The following is a 24,649-nucleotide window of genomic DNA, read 5'->3' as shown; positions in this document are numbered from 1 at the left end:
TGCAGAACTTTTGTTTCTCACACCTGAGTAACGGTAAAATATGCTTACAGTATTAAATTAAGCCGAGCTTATAAAGCTAGGTTTGAAATGAAATAATGACTTTCAATATTGCTAAAAGGCATCAATATTTTTTTAGCAAAGGAGATTAATATTTTTTTTTCAACAAGAAATTAATAAAAAATCACAGCCAAACAACTAGCACTGTGATATTCACAAATGAAAGTGGATGCTACCAAAATCTAGGGAACATTCCTAGACCAGAAAATAAGAAAACTAAAGAGCTTAAGTAAGATTACTCATAAAATTGAAACAAACATAAGTTTTCTAGACAATAATGAAATCAGCAGGATAGATATCTTGCAGCAATTGTCCTCTCTTTAACTTCCAATCATCGGGCTATAAGCGATTGTCGAATCATATATTACATTACAATGTTATCTTGAATTTATTGTTCAAGACTAAAGCTAAGTAAAGATATGTGGAAACATGACCACTTATATAAAGTTCAACATACATAATAAGGTTACAACAATATGACAGTCGATAAAAATCGTACTTGGATCGATAAACCATGAGCATACCTCAACTAGATTCTGCACCGCAGCAACGAATTTCAGAGAAGCCCCCTTCTTCTTTTGTAATCACCAACTGACAGAGTCAGTACATGCCTCCTACCATCATTTTCCTTGATTTTAAATCCAACTGTTGCTTCTATTCTTTGTTTTCTTGCCATAAATCCAGCTTGAGCTCCTTGGGCTCCACCGTACTTATGAAGTAATGCTAATGAGATTGGCAGCTCAAAACCGTGGAGTGTGTTTGATTCTGTCCCTTGATCCACTGGAGCACTTGTATCCACCAACTTCCCAGCATCAGCAGCAGCTTCCAAGGCAGCGGCAGTAGCCACCACACCAGACTCCGCAGTTACTGGTACTCCAGTTCCGTTGCTGCCTGCATCAGCGACTACACCAACAGTACTAATATTTCCAGCGGCAGCTTTTTCACCCGGTTTTGCAACATAGTAGTTTCTTGATCTTGTCCACCTCCTTGAAAATGGATCATAACCCGCATCCCCTTCTTTCAAACCGGTTTTTGTTGGCCTTAATTCAGAAGCATTCTTGAAATTCTCAACCCTGTTTTTTCTGTTCATTTCAGCCAGCTTCAGAGCTTTGGCGTCCTTCACCTTTGTATGTCTGGATGCCTCTAATTCTAGAAGTCTTGTCTTGATCTTCTCCACTTCTACGTCATCGTTCTTACTTTGTGCTCTATCCAACTCCCTCCTTAGTCGATCCTTCTCAGCAGCAATATTTAGTGGCCTTGACGAGGCAGACTTTTTCTCTTGTATCATCTGCTTCACAGTAGCTGCAGAGTAGACAAAATTAATGGTTTTATGTATAGCTTGTTTTTTGTCTATCACATCCTGTTTGCTTGGCATCCGGCCACCACTTCGTTCTACTTCCTTCACCCACTGTTTGTATTCCTCTTCCAGTGGAGCAGAGTCGCTTACCATAGCCATTTGCCATCTAGCAGCAGAACTTTCATTTCCCCAAACAACATTTAAATACTTGTGTGTAGTTTTGTTCTCTAGTTTATACTGCCGATCAGGGTCCGAGGAATCGACATTTTTCACCATACAGAGCCGGTAGATAGGTCCAGTTTTTGATCTACCAATTCCAACTCTTACAAAGCAGCCAACTACTAACTCCTCGAAGAAAGGCTCCATCAACCATTTCCCAAGTTTTGACCTGCGGATAGTTATTTCCTTTATATCCTGAAAGGATGGACCCTCGGGTCCAGATAATGCCCTATCATCATCACTGTCAGCAATTCCTCCATCCCCAGTTGATCCTTCATCATCACTGTGAGACCTACTTTCACTATCACTATGGCTTGAACTACTGAGATTAGCTGATGTGAAAGATTTGCGCTTTGGTGGGGAAGAGTGCCGGGGCCCTGAGTTTCTAGATGCTTCTCTCAATCTTCGGTGACCTTCTGGATCTTGTTGTTTCAATCGCTTTGCACGCAGTTCATTTAATGCTTCATTCTTGGCTGACCTATCAGCAGATCTGGCTGATGCACGCATGCGAGAGGATGACAACGGGGGAGACTGCTTTCCAGTCATTACTGCCTTTCCTTTCTCACGCTTTGACGCTATCTTTCCCAATAAACTTTTATCGTCCTTTTTCGAAGCCCTATCCGACAAAATCATCTCTCTTTGAAGTTCACTCATCTCAGAAAGCTTCCGCCTGTCGTCTTCATCTTTATAAAGATCATCGCCTATATTTGACTCATCGCTGGTATCGCCTTCACGGTCGCTTCGCCCATCATCCGCTTCTTCATGACTGCCCAACTCATCGTCTCTGTCATTCGGATCTAATCTCTTTTTCAGAGGAATTTGCGGCCCAGACGGCTTTCTGCTCGCATAATTAATCTCATCATCTGAATCATCATCCCTAGAGTCACTCCCACCATCCGAATAAGAGCCTTCGCGCCGTCTCCTCGAAGATGGGAGAGAATGCCGATTTCTCCCACCTGTACCAGTTCTTCCCGCAGCCTCCAAAAGCAAATTTTCCAAATCTGCCATAGCGGTCTCGAAGACTCCTCAAATCTATTCAACACACAGTAAATGTCAGTGACCAAACTTAATAATATTATCATTATTTAAACCCATATCACAACAGTGGATAGGAAAAATATACAACATCAGTACTCGGTACGACGCGCACCGAATATCAAAAGAATATTCATTGCCATACATGGGAAGATTGTCAAACAAGTTATATAAATCAATAATCCGCGTCAGCATCATCGATTTCGTATATATCTAATTCCAACAGTTTCCAAATAAACATACATAAAACAATGCATCTAATTAAATGCATAAATGAGACTTCAAATCTTAGCCACACAAGTAGCACTGTAGCAGTTATGATCCAAAGCTAACAATCCTATATACATCAACTTTGAGCTAAATCAGCCAAACATGTTGAATTGAAGATTAGACTTGATTTGCACAAAAATCAGCTCCAAAATTAGCAAATATCATACCTAAAATCAATAAGCAAAAACAATTTCTAGTAACAACAAATCATAAAAGTCTCTAATATACTGTTCAAGAACAACAAAATCTATGATTGAATGCATGTATAAAAAAGCAAGAAAATTTGAACGAAAGAAAAGATAGATCTGGAAGCTTACTGGTGCAGTGGGAGAGAAGTTCCTCACTTTTGAGGATGTGGAAATCGGTTTGACTTCAGATTTGAAATTGCCTTGAATAAAGAAATTGAGGGTTTTCTTTTTCTTGAATTGAATCTTGATTGTGGAAGGTTGAAAATTCTGAGTGGAAAGTTATAATCTTTGAAATCCTATATCTATGTTGTTATTTGTTACCACTATCTGAAGCACACTTTAGAGAGAGAAATAGAATAAAGTGGTAATTGTTTGAAGCTGGAACCTTCTTTTCCCACTGAGATCTGAAACTAACAATACTTGTTTTGTTTCATTTCATTAAATTAAAGTTTATAAAGTGTATATACACATAAATAACACATTTATCTTTATTTTTTTACTTTTTTTAAATTTTTTTAAAGCTACTTTTAAAGTGTGAAAATATTATTTCAAGACAACTATTTTTTTTTGGTGAATAATGAAAATGAACTGTGCATTTAATTGGATATAGGTAACTGTTAAAATATTAAAGAGTTTATTATTAATTATTACTATTAGATAATAATAATAATAATCAACTTTAAAATATTAAACATTGATTCTTTTTAAATAACCTTTCAGAATATTATCCCTCGTTATCCATCCATAAAATAAGGACAAAAAATAACATTTCAAACACACGACTTTCGTTTATTTTTCAATATCACACAGCACGTATGCACAATCTAATGACACTTTTATAATCATAATTGATCTATGATCAATAAAAAAAATAATGCATTATTATTGTTTGCACCTTATCATATCAATAAAGATCATAGATAAATAAAGAAAAATCAAAGACCCTTGATTAGATTTAGGATCCTCTGCAATTTCCTGAAGATCTTAATCTATGATGGCTCAGAGTTCTCATCTTTCTATTTTGCTATACAACAAAATATCTTTTCCTATGAAATATTATTATTACTATCATAGTGTATTAGTATCATTATTATTCTTGTGAGTTTCTGCATTGTTGTGTTTTCTGCAACATCCCTCAAATCCATGGCTGTTGCGCGAGAGAATAACATCTGGAGCCTCCTCGATTTCATCTGCAGGCTAATAATGAAAGCAGACAAAACAACAAAAGTAAGAAAACTCACCAAACATGATCAAGAAGCAGAAATGTGGAACACTATTCAAGTCTATTATACCTGCCATAGTTCCAGTAGATGCCATAGCAAAAAATTGAAGATCATAACCAAGCAAAAGATCTTTCCTGCCCATGATCCACAAGAGAGGTATCTAAACATAATTGAAACAGAATGATCAGTGGATTTCGTTTTACAACTAGATGTTTCTATTAGAATCAAATTGAATCTATGAAAGTGTTTACCGTGGGAGACGTTCAAGTAGGTTTTGATCGGAACACTTCAAAGCACGATCATAAACAATTTCGGTCCTTTTGGCAACATCATGCCAGCTATAGAGTTCCCTCATCTACAGAAAATAAATTAATTGACTAAGTAACTAGTTTACCGAGTGAAAGCAAAAGGAAAGGGTCAATTGAACTAGAAACTCACTCGATTGTGCATGACTTGAGGATCAATTTTAGGCAGCATAGTTATCGCCCTTTGGATTGCGCGCACCATATCACTTGGATCAGGTTCTGCCAAGACAATCATGTCATCTGGTACAACCTATACCATGGAAGTGAATATATATCAACCCTTGCATGCTACTATTCCAAAATCAAGGAATTGAGAAGAAATTGGCGTGCACAAGGGAAATTTCCAAAGAAAAACTACATAAAAGGAATTTATATATCAAAGAAGAACAGAAAGAAATTTTGTGGTACCTACCTCAGGAACACCTCCGACGCGCGTGCTGACTGTTAACAATCCACAACTTGCAGCCTCTAATATGGCTATGCAAAAAGCTTCTGTTAAGGAACTGTAACAGTGGAAAGATCAGGTAGGACAATAAATTCAAAATAAATAACATCGGATACACCTAGAATGATAAAGTTCATGTCCTTAATATCTTCAAATCAATAACATAGAATCAGAAAACATGTATTTGTGACTCAACCTAGCTTAGATCAGATATTGACTGTTTGAAGTGGATTTAGACAAAGGTCTAGCATGCTACGTTAACCAACCAATGATGTACATAAGAAAAAAGTAGAAAGTAGCAACAATCACTAGTTATTTTGGGTGAAATGGTGTCCCCTTGCTCGAGAGGTCATGTTACAAACTGGTGTAGGACCAGAAGTGTTGTATAGTAGATGTCAGACAAAATATAACCATAGCAAAAACAAGTGTAGAAGATTTAACAGATAATTACAAATTTTGATGGAGTATGAATTCATACCATAAAATTTAAAGAAAGAACTTTTCAGGAAGCCAAACCTGTTTAAGAAAATATGCCCAGATATTAGAACAGACCGAACTTGTGAATGCGGTACAGCTCCCAAAAAATCAACTCGATCTTGAAGACAATTCTTTTCTCTCATCTCTTCCAACCGTACACGCTTAGGCCCATCACCTCCAATAATGAAACGAACCTTCAAATGAGATACATAAATCAGCACATAACTTTTTGTCAAATGTAAGATTACGTGTACATTAGTATCTCTTAAGTGATATCAAATAAGCTATTGGTAAAAATGATCGTAGAACAAGAAATATGTAAAATCGAAAAGGCTAGAACATTTAAGATTCAATAGATATAGAATTAAATGAGGAAAATCTGAAGTTAGGATCGCAAAAATGTTAGGGACTAGAGTTTTTTTAAAAAACATTATGGACTCTACAGTTATGGACTCTAGTTATTTCTTGCATTTGACCACAACAGCAGCTTTGAAAACCTTTTATATAGCAGCAAAAGAAGCACAACAACAACAAAAAAAGACTTATCCCGCAAGGTGGAACCAAAAGCACCATTGACAATAATTTATCAAACATAAAAATTGCAACTTTTTCTGTCAAGAAACACCAACAGGACAAAAAGGCAAAGCATTTCAAGAGGGGCCGTAAGTTAATACCATTATGTCGACATCAGGCAGAAATCTAGGCTCATATTTCTTATACTTCACTATGCAAAACAAGCTGATACCTGACAGTGTTTAGATCAACTCACATTAGGATTCAATCGGCACACTTCTGGAATAACTTCAACAAGCAAGTCCGCTCCTTTACGGTAAACCAGTCGACTGATAACAACAATCACAATCTCCAATCGGCTAGGACGCTCCAAAGCTGGCTTAAACACAGCAGTATCAACAGCATTAGGTATTACAAAAACCTTCTCCGGCACCAAACCAGATCTCAAAACCGTATTCTCCTTACTTGTATGGGAAACACATATAGCTTGACTCACATCCGCCAAAGTAAACTGCAAAACCTTGTTCATGTGAATACTTCCCGAATCACTAAAACCATTCAGCGAATGATCCGTAAACACAACCTTGTACCCCATGATTCTTGCATGCATAAGAGCCTCATGAGAAAGCGTCGAAAAGGTTTGATGTCCATGCACAATGTTAATTCGTTCTCGAATAAGAATAGTCCTTATAATGGGCAGTGTCCCATACAAAGTTGGAAATGTATTCTGATTAAAGAATGGTCTCCATGGAACATAGTACACTTTCAAACCACCTGTCATGTATCTAACCCCGGAGCGGTTTCCATAAGCATGAGTTACAACCACCACCTGATCATCACCAGTAGTCACATTTTCATTAAGTAAAAAAACGTTGCAATTTAAAAAATAATGTACAGATACACCATAGACAGTATATAAGGTCAAATAAGTCAATTCGATTACAAGACCTAGATTGCTTGTACTTAGATAAACAGCACTTCAATTTTGCAAGAACAAAATGATAATAATGTGATACGTAGAGAGTAAGCAAAGTAGCAAAGAGAAAAGGAATGAATATGAAAAGAGTGGTAAAGAGAGAGAACCTTGTGGCCTAGCTTGAGCAAGCATTGAGAGAGGTAATAGATGTGATTCTCGACGCCACCAAAGTTGGGGTAGAAAAAATCTGAGACCATAAGAATCGAATGCTTTTCACGATCACCTATCATGATGAAAACCAAATGGTTGTTGCAGTGATGATGGGAATGTGGGTGGAATGAAATTGAAAAGAATTGTTGGGAATTGGGGTCAGCAATTGAATTTCGTTTTCCTTTTTTCCTTTTGTGTTGTTTGTTTGTTTTTATCGATCAAATATTCAAATTTACTTTCGCGTCATCATGGCTGACAGATTCGATGATTTTGCTTCTTACCCGCGCGTAAGGTAAAGATGTGAAAAATAAATGATGGGACAACTTCTCTACCCATCACAAAAAGTTGGGTAGTGTACCTCCAACCAATCACATGATTCCATCTCATTTAACACATTTAATTATTTATTAAAATACTACAAATGTTTGTTATTTTGAAAGCATTTTACAAAGGAGGTAACCTTACCCAACTTTTTGAGTTGGGTAGATAAGAATTCACCATAAATGATTATTACTCCCTCCTTACCACAATGACTTAATACCTTACCACAATGACTTAATACAATATTTCATATAAATAAATTAATAAAAATGTAAAAAATAAGAGAAAATATTGTTTTTATTATAGTACCCTATATGTATTGGAAACTTTTTATTAATTATAGAGTAGAATTGGAAAAAGTATATTGAAAATTGAAATGAGTCATTCATTTTGGGACATTATTTTATTACAAATGAATGACTCATTATGAGACGGAAGGAGTATTATTTATTACTTTATTCAATAATTTACAGATTACGAGGGTAAATAAATGTGATTGAAATCGACTCATCAATTTTTTTTTTTGGCAAACACATTGAATTTGGTGTTGGATTGATATATTTATTTAATTTGGATAGTATAAGGTTATTTCGGTCCGACTTATAGATGATTATTTTAGAATTAATGAAAACCGAAATTAAACCCAACTAATATTTATTTTATTTATTTTTTATTATTATAAAACTAATGACCTATTATAAAAATAGAGTTCATAATATTGTCAATTTATCACTTTTATAATCTAATAATGACATTGTATATTCATAGAATAAAATACATCTGATGACGGACTATTAATGCACGTCATTTAACCAAAAGCAGTCTATTACAGATATTTTGTTTTTGAATCTTACTCATGTTGCACCTTAATCTAATATGCCCGTGAACCTCAAACTGGAAGTACTAATTCCTCACCTTCACAGGCTTTATCTCAAAACATTGAATATGAGTTTCAAGATTTTTGTGGTGATAGAACAAATCGTGGTGATAGAGGCTTTAATTCCGACATTTAATGTCAAGTTTGTTCAAAATTTGGAAACTCTACTCTTAATTGCTGGCACATGTTCAACAATCAGTTTGTTTCAACCTATATTATTTAGTGGCAATCCCTTTCCTCAAAATCATTGGCATGGAAATCAACCTTTCTATGGACAGTACATTCCTAATGTGCGGGCTAGACCTTCCTCTAATCAACAAAGGCTTAATTTCACTGCTCCTCCAAGCACATGCATTGCCAACACTATGTCTTTCTAATGAGTTGAAGTCTTAACATAAGAACTTTGGAAGTTCCTTCATGAGCAACTTGAACTGTTCCATGCCTTTTTTAAACTAGTGCATGTGTTAGTAATCCTGAAGATATTTTTGTCAAGTCTAGTTTAAATAACTAACACAAAATTTCCCAAGCGCATCTTTGTCTTTGGCAGGTGTCTAAATTTTTTCAGGCTTCACAAATTCTGAATCATCATCAAATGTAAAATATATAGATGGTTCCATTGTAGGTCCATATATGGAAGGTTCATTCAACTAAAGAGTGTTAAATGAGTTTGAAATAGTCTCCAAAATTTTTAAGTCTTTTTAAATTTCATTGCATGTCTATCTATATATATAAGGTTTATTTCGCTTTAAAATAAATTTCTCTTTGATTCTTGGATCTTTACAATTGTTCAATAATCAAGACCCAAAGAATAAAGCATATTACGTTTTGCTAGTGCTGTCGCGGGGAAAAATCGTATCCTTTTTTTCGGGATGAGACACCTGATGCCTTCTTTGGGCTCGAGTGCTCAAAAAATGATTTTTCTTTTGTACGAACCAAACTTTTTATTATTTCCAAAGTAGGAAAAGGAAAAAAGCTGCAATAACCTAAAAGTGGGGGAGAGATCTTTGGGTAAGAGGGTTGGTTATACGAAGGGAAGGTATTAGCACCCAACGTATCTATAGTACTCTATAGGTTTCTTTGCTTTGTTTTTCATTCCATGTTATTGAGAGGTTCTTGTGAAATAGGTGGGACCTAAGGTGTTTGTTTGATTATGCTCGCAAAGATCATCGCGATCCTCTGCATACATATCCCTTAGAGGGAATCAGAGCATCTGTAGCTCGGGGTCTACGGGTGCTAAGGTTTGAGTGGTTTGAGAGAGAAGTTTTGCTCGCCAAGGATACGACCTTGTGCCTACGTATTCTCAAAGGGATGTTGAGAAAGTCAGAGCAATCGTAGTTCCCACTTATGCTAGTGGAAGCAAAGGATAAGAGACAAATGTCATCTAAATGTTCGATGTATCTAATCTATATCATCACATACATCTGTTTGTTTTAGTTTGAAAATCTTTTCATTATAAGCCCTGGGCCATGCCACTTATGGCGCTTAGAATGATAAAGATGTTTTTTGTTGTTTAACCAGCCTTGTGGCAAAAACTTTCAATGAAGTCAGCCTTGTGACAAAAAAGTTTTGATTAATCAGCCAGCCTCGTGGCAAAAGTTTCAATGAAGTCAGCCTTGTGACAAAAACTTTGATTAATCAGCCAGTATGGTGGCAAAACGGTTTGATTGATTAGCCAGCCTTGTGGCAAAAAGAAGTTTGATTGATTAGCCAGCCTTGTGGCAAAAAAAAGTTTGATTTGATTGATTGTTTGTGATGATATAGAAGAGATACTCCTATCATAGAGATGATAAATGTCTAATCTCCTAGGGTATTTGATTTGGATATTGGGGATGCTTATAAGAAGCCCGTGGGTCCTTGTACGAAGCCCAAGAGGAGGCTATGGGAGGGACAATCCAGGGTCCTTGCATTGTAAGCCCAAGAGGAGGCTATGGGAGGGTCACTCGTTTGTACAAAGCCCAAGGGGAGGCATGGTATAGTTGGTCTGAGCTCTTAGAGCGATTTCACCGGGAAACCATACTCTATGTCCTAACCTAAACTAGTGGAGATTCTTTGCACGAAGCCCAATAGGAGGCTATGGGGAACCTAGTGTTGTACTAAGTTGAACAAGCATATATAACACAATCATAAGTATGAACAAGTACGAACAAATATGAACAAGTACATGAACAGATATGAACAGTTATATATATATGACAAAGTGTGTGTATATAATGGAGTTTATGAAGGAAATATACCTGTAAGCATGATCCATTTGTATACACGGGGCTCGGGACTTATACTCGAGGAGAGGTCTACTTGAGTTTATTCAAAGCTATGTAAACAGGTATTCACAAAAGAGCTTGGGACTTATACCTACATGGAGGCCCATGGTATTTTTGGGAAGATTTAAAGAAAACCTTCATTTTTGGTTTGTTATTCAAAGTTAAAAATCAAATTGATCGAGATATGTACAAAAAGGTGTATGTACAATGAAATACCTAATTTCATGTACAGGAATGAGTATGTACAAAAGGGCTTGGGACTTATACCTACATGGAGGCCCGTGTTTTATTGAAAAGTTTGAAGTTTTGTTGTTTTGAAAATGATTTGAAAATGATTTGAAAATTGTTTGAAAAGATTTTATTTTGAAGAAGTTTTATTGTTTAAAAAAAACTGTACAAAAGAAAAGAAATGGGACTTACACTCTCTAATATTCGAGAGGCCCCACTTCGTTTTGAAAATCAATTGATCAATCCAAAAAGATTTAATCAATAGTTTCTTTTGAAAAGAAAAATCAAAATGGTTTATCGTTTTGAAAAGCTGTGATTACAGTTGACTGAAAATGAAGTTGGATTAATGAAAACAGGCAGGTAATTCTTTTGCAGTTATGGAGTTTTAGGCTTACCTCGAAGAATGAGAAAATTGGATTTCTGAGTTTGAGGTGTTACCGTGATCCTCAAGTGATGTGCTTGGAATAAATTGGGATCTCAACAGATATTAAGCATCCATACCAGCATAAAAGAGTGTTTGAATAAGCTCACAACTTTCAGCATTCCATGATCATCCAGTAATTGTTTATGGAATTCTACTGCAAATGGAAGACCAGACAAATCCAAAAGACAACAGAGAAATAATCTCGAAGTCTTGGATGAAGTGAGAAAATTCAAGTGATGTGCAATAATAATCAAATAGAAATTTAAATGATTAACTACACAAGATAACATGAAAATATTAAATTCAAAAGAAAATTAATTCTAAAACAAGATATTTTTGTGATTTTTTATGAAAAGAGAAAATAATTAGAAAACATAAACTAAAATATGCATCTAATATATTTTTTTTGTTGTTTTAATAAGAATTAAAAAAAACATACTTATAAACACATGAAAATATTAAAAGGAAACTTTTAATCTTAAAAACATATTTTTGTTATGTTTTTATAAGGATTAAGAAAAATCAAATTAAATCCTATATTAAAAATAAAAATACTAATTCTTTTTTTTTATGCAAAACTTTTCTCAAAGAAAATAAAAGAAGAAATAGTTAATAAAAAGAACTTAATAATTGGGCCTGAGGGGGTTTAAACTGAAATGGGAGGTGCAGCCCAAATTAATTTAAGAAATTGAAATAAAAAAAAACATTGGGGCCGGACCGGGTCGGGTCAGTGTGACCCGGATCCGCCCATGTCACTAGTAAACAAGGTTGGGTTTTATGAACCCTAAACAACAAAAAGAGGCAGCAACATTTCTCTTCTCACTCTCACGAGTTTTCTGGAAAAAGAAAAGAAAATCGGAACAACAACAACCTTCCTCTTTCTCTTTCGATTCTCACCCTCACTCTCAGTTCCTCTTCACTCATCATCTCTCTCTCTCACGATTTCTCTCTCTGCTCCATCCGACAAAACGAAAACAACAACCGCAGCACTCTCCCTCTCGGTTTTCTTAACAACAACAAAGTCTCTCCTCACTGAGCAACGACAACAACATCGGCCATGAGAGGAGCTCAGAGACTCTCATCTTCTTATGATTCAAACCAAAACAGGTTTTGTATCTTAACTGTGTGTTCCTCTGTTTTGAATTTTTTCTTTGTGTTTGGTGAGAGAAACAACGAAAGCAACTCAGCTCTTTTCTTTTTTTACAGAAAAAAAAACCGCTCTTCACTCACTCGGAAACGCTTTCACAGTTAATGACAGCAACCTTTGGTTTTGTTGTTTGAAGACAAAATCGAGGTTTGTTCTTCAATTTCGTTTTACTGGTACCAATAGGTTTTTTATGACATAGCAATAACAACATATGTTCTCTGTTTTTTCGTTTTTTCCAGATGATGTACAAGAAAGAAATATTTGTTGTAGCAATGATTAAAGAGTAATATTGAGCGTGAGGTGCGAAGTATACTTACCTTCGGCGAGGAGATGTTCGCCGGATTTTGAATTCGGGGTAAGTTCTTGTTTACTCTGCTTCTTAAAGTTGCTGCAAGTTTGTTGTTATTGCAACTGAGTTGTGATTCTGAATTTTTGCTTTGCGAATTTGCTGTTGAGGCTTTAATTCCGAACCATTTATACTGCTGTTGAATCTGAACTGCTTCTGAATTATTGTTGTTGATGCTATCGCAACTGTTGTTGTTGCTGAATTTTGAACTGCTGCAGGTACAATCAATGGTTAATGGAAATATGAAGAGTGAAAGAAAAGAGGCTTACCTGCGGCGAAGATGTTGAAGATTCATCTATGGAGGCTCGAAGATGGGAGCCATCGTTGAAGGCTGCTAGCAAGCAAGGTATGAAGGCCTTCCCTCTTCCTCCTTCTTTTGTATTTTGTAACTTAGAAGTTACTGAACATTGGCTGCCTTCTCCCCTCCTTTGTAACTATGGAACTTTTTGAAAATTATGAAAAGAGAGAAGTGAGAAAGCTAGTAATATAGTAGCTTTGGTGTCATTTGCTTCAAAGAGAGAGCTTCCTATTTATAGGCAAAGTTAAGGGATGTGTTAGGAATTAAGAAACTTGATTGGGAGGTTATAGTCATCTCAAGAATGAGAATAAGAATAAGAATATATTCTTCATCATTGCAAGATAAGAATAGGAATAAGAATATTCTTATGCAAAGATATTTTTCATGATATAAGCCATGTGTGTAAATTTTTATGTCATTTTATGATATCTCTAAGTTGCATAATTTTATGACATAAAAATCTCTCTTTGACATTCTTTGACTTTTGCTAATCTCACCCCTCTTTTGTTTTCTTTTTCATGTCACATGAGAACTTTGAAGAAAGCATGAAGAAGCTTGAACTTGAAGAATGAAGACTTTGAAGATTGAAGAATTCAAGAATGTCTTTGAAGCTTTTTCTTTTTTCTTGTAATTCCAATTTATTCCAACTTTAAATTGTATGAACTTTGCATTCTTGAAAATGAATGGAATTTTGTAATTCTTGAACTTTAGATAAAGTTCCTTTGTAATTCATTTGTTCCATGTAAAAAAACATCATTTGTAAATGCTTGAATTTCTTTTTAGAACTTGAATGAAATTGTTATTCAAGCATGAAGCTTTGAATTATTCTTGAATAATCTTGAATCGAATTTGAATTCCTTTTGAATAGAAAATGATAGGAAATCCTTTGAATTTTAGGCCTTGAAACATGTTCTTGCCATCATGGATCTTTGAAATAATATTGAACTTGAAATTCTTGAATTCATGATCTTAGAACCATACTTGAAGCAATTCTTTCAAAATGAACTCAAAATGGATAATGTCTTCTCTTTTTTTGCAAACCTTGAAGAAATCCTTATGTATGATTTTGAACTTGTTCTAAATTCCAAGCAATCCATGTGAAACACTTTCTTTCATGAATGACAAATCCATATGCCGATTCCTTGAACAAATTCCAAACTAATCTCTTGAATCGCACAAATTGAAAATGGCACACTTCAAATGAACACAAATTGATGACTATGGATCTTGAATTGAGACACAATTTCCATTGGATATTGTCATATGGATTATTTGAGGATGATTGAAACCTTTGATTGACTTCCTGGGGATTTTTAGGGTTTCCCAAATGTGATCCCTGATTTCAGTCCCTGATAGTTCAAAACCCTAATTCTGAGGATTTGTCTGATCAATCTTTGTGTAAGAGATGTTCTGAGCCAATGGATTAGGTCAAAATGATGCACTTGGGGTCTTGAGATCATGTCCCAAGTCATTAGGTCAAATTCTGAGCAAAAGTCAAGAGTATGCTGTCTTCAGTCAAAACCCTAATTTGGTTGATTCAAAGTCTTTGAGCTTGTTGAAATGAATCTCTGAGGATCAAATGTTGATTATTGATGAAGATGATTCATTTGAGATGAAGGTAAAGCAAAACCCTAATTGATTATTACTTGTACTGCTGAGTGATTTCTTGATTAAACCCTGCTGAGTCACAAGTAGCAAACACAAGCTATGCAGTTTGTTAGAGATGCAAATGATGCATATGCTATGATATGAGGTGGTATCTTAGGTCAAAAATTGGGGTATGACAGATGCCCCTATTTAAGTTTCTTCAACCTGAGATATGAAGATTGAAAATCTTTATTTTGTTAGGGTGGAAGAGACTTAAATATCAGAAGACGCAAATTTTGGACCTAAGATACCAAAATTGCGAATGATGCAAAGATATCTTTACCGAGGGATATCAAAAACTGACTCCGTTGGGGAAAAGAGATCGGGAAGGATGTCTCAATCCGTTTTAAGGAAGAGAATCCATTTTTCGGGAAAGCAAGTGTATGCTTCACCAGGGAATGATAGCTTTGTAAGAAAAGCTTACCTATCGACATTATCGACTATCAGCATGGGGATAGACTTGTTTAGTAATGCGAAGGTGAAAGGTATGAAACTGTATTACCGACTATCAGCATGGTGATAGACTTGACAAGGTAAAAAGAGTTTCAAAGGTTCGGTTAATATTACCGACTATCAGCCTGGTGATAGACATGTTTAATAATATAACCAGAACAAAAGGATTACCGACTACCAGCCTTGTGATAGTGGTTCTGAAGACATGATCAATTATCAGCCGAGTGATAAAATGATCCTGGAGACTTTGTTAGGGAAATTACTGGTTATTCAGCCTTGTGAACAGTAATAAGGCCCTGATTGTCAAATGGTCTTCATGATTGATTTCCTTGAGAGGAAAAAGCTTTTGAAAGAGACATAAGCTGCTCAGATGATGAGGCTATTGCTTATTGTCTGTTTTTTTCACGACTCTATTTGGGGAATCGGAATTTGAATCTTTGGTAAAGACAGGGTTCTATCCATGAATGAATTGGAAAGAAATGGTCAAACAAGACTTTGTACCCATGAGGAATGAACTCAACTGGGGATTTTCTCCTTCGTCATGAGAGGAGAAACTAAAGCAACCTTCTTCCACGAGGAATTATCTCAGTGGGGAACTGGAGAAAGAATGTGTTCTTTTTGCTTATGGGTGACGACCTACTTGGAGAGATGACACGCCCGTATTTGTTTCTTTTTTTTTCTTTTTCTTTTCTTTTTTTCTTCTTTTTGAGGATAAATATATCCTAAACAAGTGATTTTAAAGCAAACATTGAAAAATGCAAGAATGCATAAATGATGCAAATATGTATGAATGATGAATGTCATGAATGTAGCATGCATGCTGACGAGACTGACAGACAAAAGAGTATATACTGGAGAGGGACCGACGTCGCAATACAACCAGATACTTGGCAAATGTTCTTCAACACGGTGTAGATAACACGGGTGATGAATGGTGTTGCATGTTTTAAACTTCTCTGGGGAAGATAAGCATCTTTACTGAGATGGAAGAGCTTCTTCACTGGAGATTGGAAATCTTTGTCACTAGGGATAAAAGACCTTCTTCACTGGGGATAGAAGAGCTTCTTTACCTAGAGGGGTAATTGCTTCAAGAATTCTTTTCTGGGACAAGAATACCGTTGTCTCGACAATTTTCAGGGAGAATCCTTTTGTTCATCCTACGGAGACAACTGCTGATGTTCCTTCCGTTGTTCACAACTCAAAGGAAAATTTCGCTTTTATTTTGAAAAAGAAAAGTAAATTCATTTAAAACTTTTTTTCTTTTTTCAAAAGTGAATAACACAATTAAAGCGTCATTTTGAAAGCTGAAAGAAATTAAAGATTGCAAACAAATGGGCACAAGGCTCAAATTTATTTAATAGAATGGAAATCAGCTAAAGGCGTGATTCCATAGAGTATTTACAAAAGTTGGAAAATGGTAATTATGCGGAAAAGGCTACATTGAAAGCAATAACCACTATTCCCCCTAACAACTTTGAGTTCCAACTGTGCTTGTCGCTTCAGATTGGCGATGACTTGATTGAAGATCCTTTGATGACAAGACTCCTCAGGTGACGAAGCACGGACTGATGCAGTTACTTTGTCATAAATCCCTAATTTTTGCCTAGATTGCCCTTTCAGGTTTTCAATCTACCAGGATGAATTTTTCTGTTTATTGTCTCTAATTTTTGCCTGGACCGCCCTTTCGGGTTTTCAGTCCACCGAGACGCTCATTTTTGCCTAAGTCGCCCTTTGCGGGTTTTCAACTTACCGAGCTGTTCTTTTGTATTTTTTAGACAAAGTATTTCTTGACTGCATCAGCATTCACAGGATGCGGGAGTTCATCACCATCCATGGTTGCAAGAGTCATGGCGCCGCCAGAAAATGTTCTTTTGACAACATACGGGCCTTCGTAATTAGGAGACCATTTGCCCCTGGAATCTGGTTGAAAAGACAAGATCTTTTTAAGCACGAGGTCACCTTCTCGAAATTCACGAGGTCGAACCTTTTTGTTGAAAGCTTGTTTCATCCTTGCTTGGTATAACTGTCCATGGTATAGAGCAGTCATACGTTTTTCTTCGATTAAGTTCAACTCATCGTATCTGCTTTGACACCATTCAGCTTCTGACAACTTAGTCTCCATGAGGACTCTCATTGATGGGATTTCAACTTCTACGGGGAGCACAGCTTCCATGCCGTATACTAGAGAAAAGGGAGTTGCCCCTGTTGAAGTACGCACTGAAGTACGGTACCCATGTAAAGCAAATGGCAGCATTTCATGCCAGTCTTTGTAAGTGACGACCATTTTCTGGACGATCTTCTTAATGTTCTTGTTAGCGGCTTCAACGGCTCCGTTCATTTTTGGTCTGTAAGGAGAAGAGTTATGATGCTCAATCTTGAATTCCTCACACAATTCTTTCATCATCTTGTTATTCAAGTTTGAACCATTGTCAGTAATGATCTTGCTGGGAATACCATATCGGCAAATGATGTTGCTCTTGATAAACCTCACAACCACTTGTCTTGTAACATTGGCGTAAGATGCTGCTTCGACCCATTTGGTGAAGTAATCAATTTCTACCAAGATGAAACGATGACCGTTTGAAGCTTTTGGTTCGATCATTCCAATCATGTCGATACCCCACATGGAAAAAGGCCATGGAGATGAGAGAACGTTGAGTAGAGTCGGCGGTACATGGATCTTATCTGCGTAGATCTGGCACTTGTGACATCTCTTCACGTGTTTGTAACAATCTGATTCCATTGTCAACCAATAGTATCCTGCTCTTAAGATTTTCTTGGACATTGCATGCCCATTTGAATGAGTTCCAAAGGACCCTTCATGCACTTCATGCATTAACATGTCTGCTTCGTGTCTATCCACGCATCTGAGCAAAACCATGTCGAAATTTCTTTTGTATAGCACATCTCCGTTCAGGAAGAAACTGCCAGAAAGTCTCCTTAGAGTTTTCTTATCTTTGTTTGATGCCCCAAGTGGGTACTCTTGAGTTTGAAGGAAGCGTTTGATGTCGTGGAACCACGGTTTATCATCGATGACTGCTTCGGCTGCAAATACATAGGCGGGCCTTTCAAGGCGCGTAATTCTGACTGTAGGCATATCATTCCAATGATTGACTTTGAACATGGAAGATAGAGTAGCCAAGGCGTCTGCCATTCGATTCTGATCTCGAGGTATATGATGCAATTCAACCTTGTTGAAGAAAGTCAACAGACGTCTTGCATAATCTCTGTAAGGAATTAAGCCAGGGTGATAAGTTTCCCACTTGTCTTTGATTTGGTTGATCACGAGGGCTGAATCTCCATATATGTCGAGGATCTTGATCCTTAAGTCAATGGCTTCTTCGAGACCCATGATACAAGCTTCATATTCTGCGATGTTGTTGGTACACTCAAATAGCAATCTGGCGGAGAATGGGATATGAGTACCCTTGGGAGTGATGATGATTGCCCCAATTCCATTGCCAAAAGCGTTTACTGCTCCATCGAAAATTAGGCCCCATCTTGATCCAGGTTCAGGACCTTCTTCAGGTAATGGTTCGTCACAATCTTTCATCTTCAAGTACAAGACATCTTCGTCAGGAAAGTCAAGCTTGAGAGATTGATATTCATTAATTGGTTGATGCGCCAAGTGATCGGCAAGAATGCTTCCTTTGACCGCTTTTTGAGCACGGTATTCAATGTCATACTCAGATAACAGCATTTGCCATCGGGCAATCCTTCCTGTTAAGGCAGGCTTTTCAAAGACATACTTGATCGGATCCATTTTGGAGATTAACCAAGTAGTATTGTTGATCATGTATTGGCGGAGACGTTTTGAAGCCCAAGCCAAAGCACAACACGTTTTTTCGAGCATGGAGTAACGAGACTCACAGTCTGTGAATTTCTTACTCAAGTAATAGATGGCATGCTCCTTCTTACCGGTTTCATCTTGCTGTCCAAGCATACAACCCATGGATTCTTCCAACACGGTAAGGTACATGATTAATGGTCTTCCTTCAACTGGAGGAATCAATATCGGTGGTTCTAACAGGTATTCTTTGATACTGTCGAACGCTTTCTGGCAATCTTCGGTCCATACAACCCCTTGATCTTTGCGGAGAAGCTTGAAAATCGGCCCACAAGTAGCAGTCATTTGAGAGATAAATCTGGAGATATAGTTCAATCGTCCGAGAAATCCTCTTACTTGCTTTTCAGTTTTTGGTGCAGGCATCTCTTGAATAGCTCTGACTTTGTCGGGATCTACTTCAATACCTCTTTGGCTGACAATGAAACCCAAGAGTTTTCCAGATCTAACCCCAAAAGTACATTTGTTAGGATTCAAGCGAAGCTGATATTTCCTTAGTCGTTGAAACAAATTCAAAAGGTATTCAATGTGTTCTTCTTCTGTGCTGGACTTGGCTATCATGTCGTCCACATAAACTTCAATTTCTTTATGCATCATGTCATGAAAGAGAGTAGTCATTACCCTTTGGTAAGTTGCGCCTGCATTCTTTAATCCAAACGGCATCACTTTGTAGCAAAAGGTACCCCATGGGGTGATGAAAGATGTCTTCTCCATGTCTTCGGGAGCCATCTTGATCTGATTATAACCGGAGAACCCGTCCATGAAGGAAAAGACGTTGAACTTAGCGGTGTTATCAACCAGCATGTCGATATGTGGTAATGGAAAGTCATCTTTTGGACTGGCCTTGTTCAAGTCACGGTAGTCAACACACATTCTGACTTTGCCATCTTTCTTCGGAACTGGCACTATGTTGGCCAACCATTGAGGATACTCGGAGGTTACAAGAAAACCTGCGTCGAGTTGCTTCTGAACTTCCACTTTGATCTTGTTAGCCATATCAGGGTGAGTCCTTCGCAATTTCTGCTTAACCGGCGGACATTCTAGCTTCAATGGCAAGTAATGCTGAACAATATTGGTATCCAACCCAGGCATATCTTGGTAGGACCAGGAAAACACGTCAACATATTCTTTGAGAAGGTTTGTCAACTTACTCTTGACATCAGTATCAAGCAGCGATCCAATGGTCACTTCTTTTTTGTCTTCTTCAGAACCCAAGTTGATCTTTTCTAAAGGCTCTTTGTGAGGCAGAATGGCTCTTTCCTCGTGCTTAAGTAATGTCATACCCTAATTTTTGACCCCCCTGAGATGACATATCTTCAGGATTTTTCATCAGGTCAAGACAAGTACCCAGAGCAGTCATTTCTCCATCTGATACCTAATCAAGGATGCACAAAGACAAGAAAGCTCAGGCAAAGGATCAATCAATACAAAGATTAGCCTCTAATACAATCATGGAGCTCAAAAACTTCATTTTTCTCATCTATGATTGATTAGACATCCAGTCATCTGAGTACAGGTTTACTCAGGTCACCAGACCAGGGTTTTGAGCCTATCAAGGACTAAAATCAGGGATCACATTTGGGAAACCCTAAAAAGCTCCAGAGGGTCATTCAAAGACATCAATCTTCTTCAAATAACTCATATTACAAGATCTACTGGACATCACACTTCAATTCAAAGTCTACAGTCATTATTTTCACATGGTCGACAAATTAGGGTTTTGACCTAATTCACCAAGATGGTTGACTTTTGATCAGGGAATGAATCCAAAACTCAAGACATGATTCAAGGATCTCTACTACCTCAATATAATCCATTTACATCATTCATTTGAGGAAAAGATCTTGTTTCTACACAAAAACCCAAAAAATTCACTTTGTCAGGAAAAAGTCAACTGTGAAGGATCATCATTGACTTTTAAGGTTTTTGGTCAAAAAATGACTTTCAAAGATCAATATCATCAATATATGGATGTCAAAGTCATTTGGCCAAAGAAATTCAAAGAAATTCATCAAGGAGCGAAAAGTCGGGAATTAGGGTTTTTAAAGGCATGGTGAGATCTCAAAATTTCACCTACACAACTCAAAAAACTTCCAACATGAAAGTTGTAGATCTTGCAAAATAAAACAACATCTTACAAGGGAACTTTTTTCAAAAGATCAACCATTTATGAAGTTTTGGAAATTTTGAAGTTTAGGTCATAAACACTTAGAAATTTTTCTAAGTGTTTTAACCTAGTTTTCTTCCAACTTTGGCCTCATTTTTCACAAATTTCCCAAAGGAATCTGAAGAAGACATAAACTAATGATTTGAAGTAGATGTTTAGGGCTTTCCAAATTGTGTTCAACCTTCTCAAAATTCAATTTGAGCTAGGAGTTATGCTTGTTCAAAGTTGGCCTCATAAAGTGAAATTATAGGTCATGTGCAAATTGGAACTTTGCAATTTTGTGCATTTTGCTTCATGAATGGATGCTACACGACCCATAACATGTCTGAAACAATGCCATGCATTCATTTTCACCATGGCATGAAGATTGAAGAAGATTCCCAAAAGCAAGAACATGTGATTATGTAATCATTACTTTTGAGAATTTATGATAAGCAATGATTCACCAATTGGAATCTTCTCCTAAGCCAATAGAAACTTGCTACATATCAGAAATGTTCCCTAAGATCCTGCAAGATCAATGGTTGGGAGAATTGGCTCGAAAATGCATCATTGCATTTTGGAGATTCTTTGAATTTCTTCATGGCTAAGAAACCAAAACTCCCTCACTAAGGAAGCTCACTCCTCTGCAGCTATACTGATCCATTTGCCTATAAATAGAGGCCTCATTCTCATTCAAAAAACACACCAAAGCAACTCAATTACTTGCTTTCTCTTTCTCTCCTCTTGTTCATTGTTTTTCAAAGTTCTTTGGCAAGAAGAATCGTTTTCTTCAAACCAAAGCTCATCTTTGGAAAGTGAGCATTCCAACATCTCAAGGGAGGTCATTTGAGGTGATCCAAGCACCTGGATCACTTCTGTAAGTGGAGGAACACCATTGTTGCTCTCACTTGGAAGCATTTGCAGTTGGAGGTCCATGGAGTAACTCAGGGAGTCTCAGGCCAAACCAATCATTCAGACACACTCCCTAGGTCATAGTGGAGCTAACCAGATGGCTGCAGCTCACCTGTAACTCCAAATTCAACAACCTCCATGTTCACTTGAAGCTGAAATCGAGGGAGGTCCATAGAACAATTTAGAAGGATTCAAGCTACAATAAGCATCCAGTTAGCATCATTGAGTCTCAGGGAAGCTATTGAGATCATTCATTCAAGCCCAGGTGCTCTCAATCATCCTCACGACCTTCAGTTTCAGAGGTAAGTTTCTGAACTTCACCTCTATAATTTAAGTACTCTTTGTGAAATAGCTCGATTCTATCTTGTTCAGCATCATCAGAGGATTGAAAACCCTCTATCATCATTCATTTATCTTTCAGTATAGTCATTTAATTTGATTTTGAAATTTTAGGGTTCTTCACGATTTCTGTTAAATTAATTAGATGTAGTTAATATTAGTTCATGTTAGTTACATATTTAGAATCGTGAGTGAATTTAGAGCAAGTTTCGTGTTTACATCATGGCAAATGATTGAGAAACGAGTGAGTTCAGAAATTCAAAAATCATGGAGCGTGAGGTTGAAGACGAAGATGGTGGTGGCGCCATTTTTAATTTCTCAGGGGAGGGTTTAAAATATATTTAACTGAAAGCGTTTTATAAACGACTAAACAACTTGCCCTAGTGGCCACACATGCGCCTTTAGTATCATCATGCCACAAGTCTGGGGTTCGAATCCCCCTCGCCCCAGACTTTTTGATTCTTTTATTTTTTAAGGAATTACAACTTGTTTTGAAATATGACCAAGTGGAGGCAACTTACTAACACCAAACGCGCGTTGGCGCAGTGGTGTTATTTTGAGTTGTTGGCTTCAAGGGCGTGGGTTCAAACCATGGTGAGGCCAAAACATTATTTTTTATCACTTATTTCCTTCAATTTTCTCACAACTTCATATAATTAATTAACCTATCAAATTAACTTATTTTCACTTCATTTTTTACACACATGCTATTTAATATCTCTATTTTGTGAATAATAAAAAAAAATCATAAAAATATTATTTATTTCACATGTTTTTATTAGGTTTAAAATAGTATGTTTTTAGGTGTTTTCTTAAATACTTTAATACATATTTTCACTTTGTTTTAACCTAATCATTTTTGTAAATAAATTTATGATAAAACCCTAATCACTTAGGTCTTAATTAGGCATAGATCTTCATCTTTGCTTTAATTAAGTTGACTTTTGTCAAATCTCAAAACTGTTTTCAATCTCTGATAAAATCAAATGATTAGGGTTTTCAAACAACAAAACCTTATATCATTCAAAATCATTTTCAAATTGCTCTCATAACCAGTACTGTAAAGTACTGGGCCTCTAATAGAGTGTAAGTCCCAAAAATCTTCTCTTCTTAGCTTGTTTTCAAAACTGTATTTTCAAAATCTTCTTTCTGTTTTCAAAACATTCTTCTGGTATTTGAAGGGCATTATTCCCGGTGAAACTCTTCAGATACCTATGTGACCTTTGTCCATCTTCACTTCTTCTGTTTTCAAAAACCATTAACTGTTTATCATATATATTCAACTGTTATCAACAAAACAACAAAAATACTGTTGAGGCTCTGTACATACTTCTTCAATGGCCTCCACTCCATCCAGGTTAGGCTTTACAAGCTTTCAATTTACAGTCTTTGTTTAAATTACTGTCAAATATAAACTGTGCATATATTAGTTTAGAACTGCGTTTGAGTATAAACCTTAGGACAGTTAAACTATATATATATTATAGGAATATGACCTAGGATTGAGAATGTCTTCCCGGTGAAGGCTCTTTCCTAATTAGAGATCTGTAGTTCAAACCCCCAAGATGAATTATTCCCGGTGAAACATCTTGGCAAAAACCTTAGAATCCAAATAATAGGACACATCCACCCAAAGAGGAATTATTCCCGGTGAAACCTCTTACCCATTTGCTTAGAGCCAAAATAAGTTCAAAACCACATAAGCTTTCTCTTGTGCTATAACAAGGACCCTCGATTAGCCTCCTCTTGGGCTTTGTACAAGGACCCACAGGCTTCTTAAAAGCATTTCCAGCTTCCTCTTGAGCTTGTATACAAGGACCCATCAGGTTTCTTATAAACATAGGAACAGGTCTTTAGTCACCTTTTAGCCTACCCTGGTGAGTTTCTTCCAATTTAAACCAGACTTTAAAACAAGCTAAGTTTGTCTCAATTTCACATTGAGTACACTTTTTGGAATGAGAGACATGGACAGTCTCTGTCACCCTTATCTTCATCAATCTTCCTTAGCAGAGTCTAGGATCTATGTTTTGGTCATTCTCAGCATTGAGTCAGCCTTCATCTTGGGCTTTAAACAAGAAGTCTCACTAGATAATCTTTCTGCCAATCCTTTCATCCCTTAATAATTAATGGAGTGCTACCCAAATCAATCAAAATGTCAAAATCCCTGGAAAGGGTTAGCCTCCAAAGTCAATTAAAACCAATCCTTCAAATCCAAAATCCCTGGAAAGGGTTAGCCTCCAAAGTCATT

At 36.6% G+C, this 24,649-nt stretch overlaps 2 protein-coding genes across 4 annotated transcripts; both read right to left on the bottom strand.

Moving 5' to 3' along the window:
* Window positions 1–304: 304 nt before the first annotated feature.
* On the bottom strand, window positions 305–3,500 carry LOC131602711 (protein RTF1 homolog). The gene is made up of 2 exons (XM_058874882.1): window positions 3,196–3,500; window positions 305–2,605 (listed from the first exon to the last, which is right to left on the bottom strand). Exon 2 carries the CDS (start codon window positions 2,579–2,581, stop codon window positions 614–616), a length of 1,968 nt encoding a protein of 655 aa, XP_058730865.1. The 5' UTR covers window positions 2,582–2,605; window positions 3,196–3,500; the 3' UTR covers window positions 305–613.
* Window positions 3,501–3,829: 329 nt separating this feature from the next.
* Window positions 3,830–7,388, bottom strand: LOC131607496 (phosphatidylinositol N-acetylglucosaminyltransferase subunit A-like). 3 transcript variants are annotated; one of them, XM_058879501.1, is made up of 9 exons: window positions 7,113–7,388; window positions 6,495–6,858; window positions 6,286–6,404; window positions 5,556–5,710; window positions 5,007–5,097; window positions 4,728–4,844; window positions 4,541–4,644; window positions 4,359–4,449; window positions 3,830–4,256 (listed from the first exon to the last, which is right to left on the bottom strand). In XM_058879501.1, exons 1-9 carry the CDS (start codon window positions 7,233–7,235, stop codon window positions 4,113–4,115), a joined length of 1,308 nt encoding a protein of 435 aa, XP_058735484.1. In that variant the 5' UTR covers window positions 7,236–7,388; the 3' UTR covers window positions 3,830–4,112. The 3 variants fall into 3 exon arrangements, with proteins under 3 accessions (XP_058735484.1, XP_058735482.1, XP_058735483.1); XM_058879499.1 differs by having other exon boundaries at window positions 6,286–6,858; XM_058879500.1 differs by having other exon boundaries at window positions 3,830–4,263; window positions 6,286–6,858; window positions 7,113–7,384.
* Window positions 7,389–24,649: the final 17,261 nt, after the last annotated feature.

Source organism: Vicia villosa, linkage group LG5 (assembly GCF_029867415.1).
Source record: "Vicia villosa cultivar HV-30 ecotype Madison, WI linkage group LG5, Vvil1.0, whole genome shotgun sequence".
Taxonomy (NCBI): domain Eukaryota; kingdom Viridiplantae; phylum Streptophyta; class Magnoliopsida; order Fabales; family Fabaceae; genus Vicia; species Vicia villosa.
This window is presented reverse-complemented; position numbering and strand designations above follow the sequence as displayed.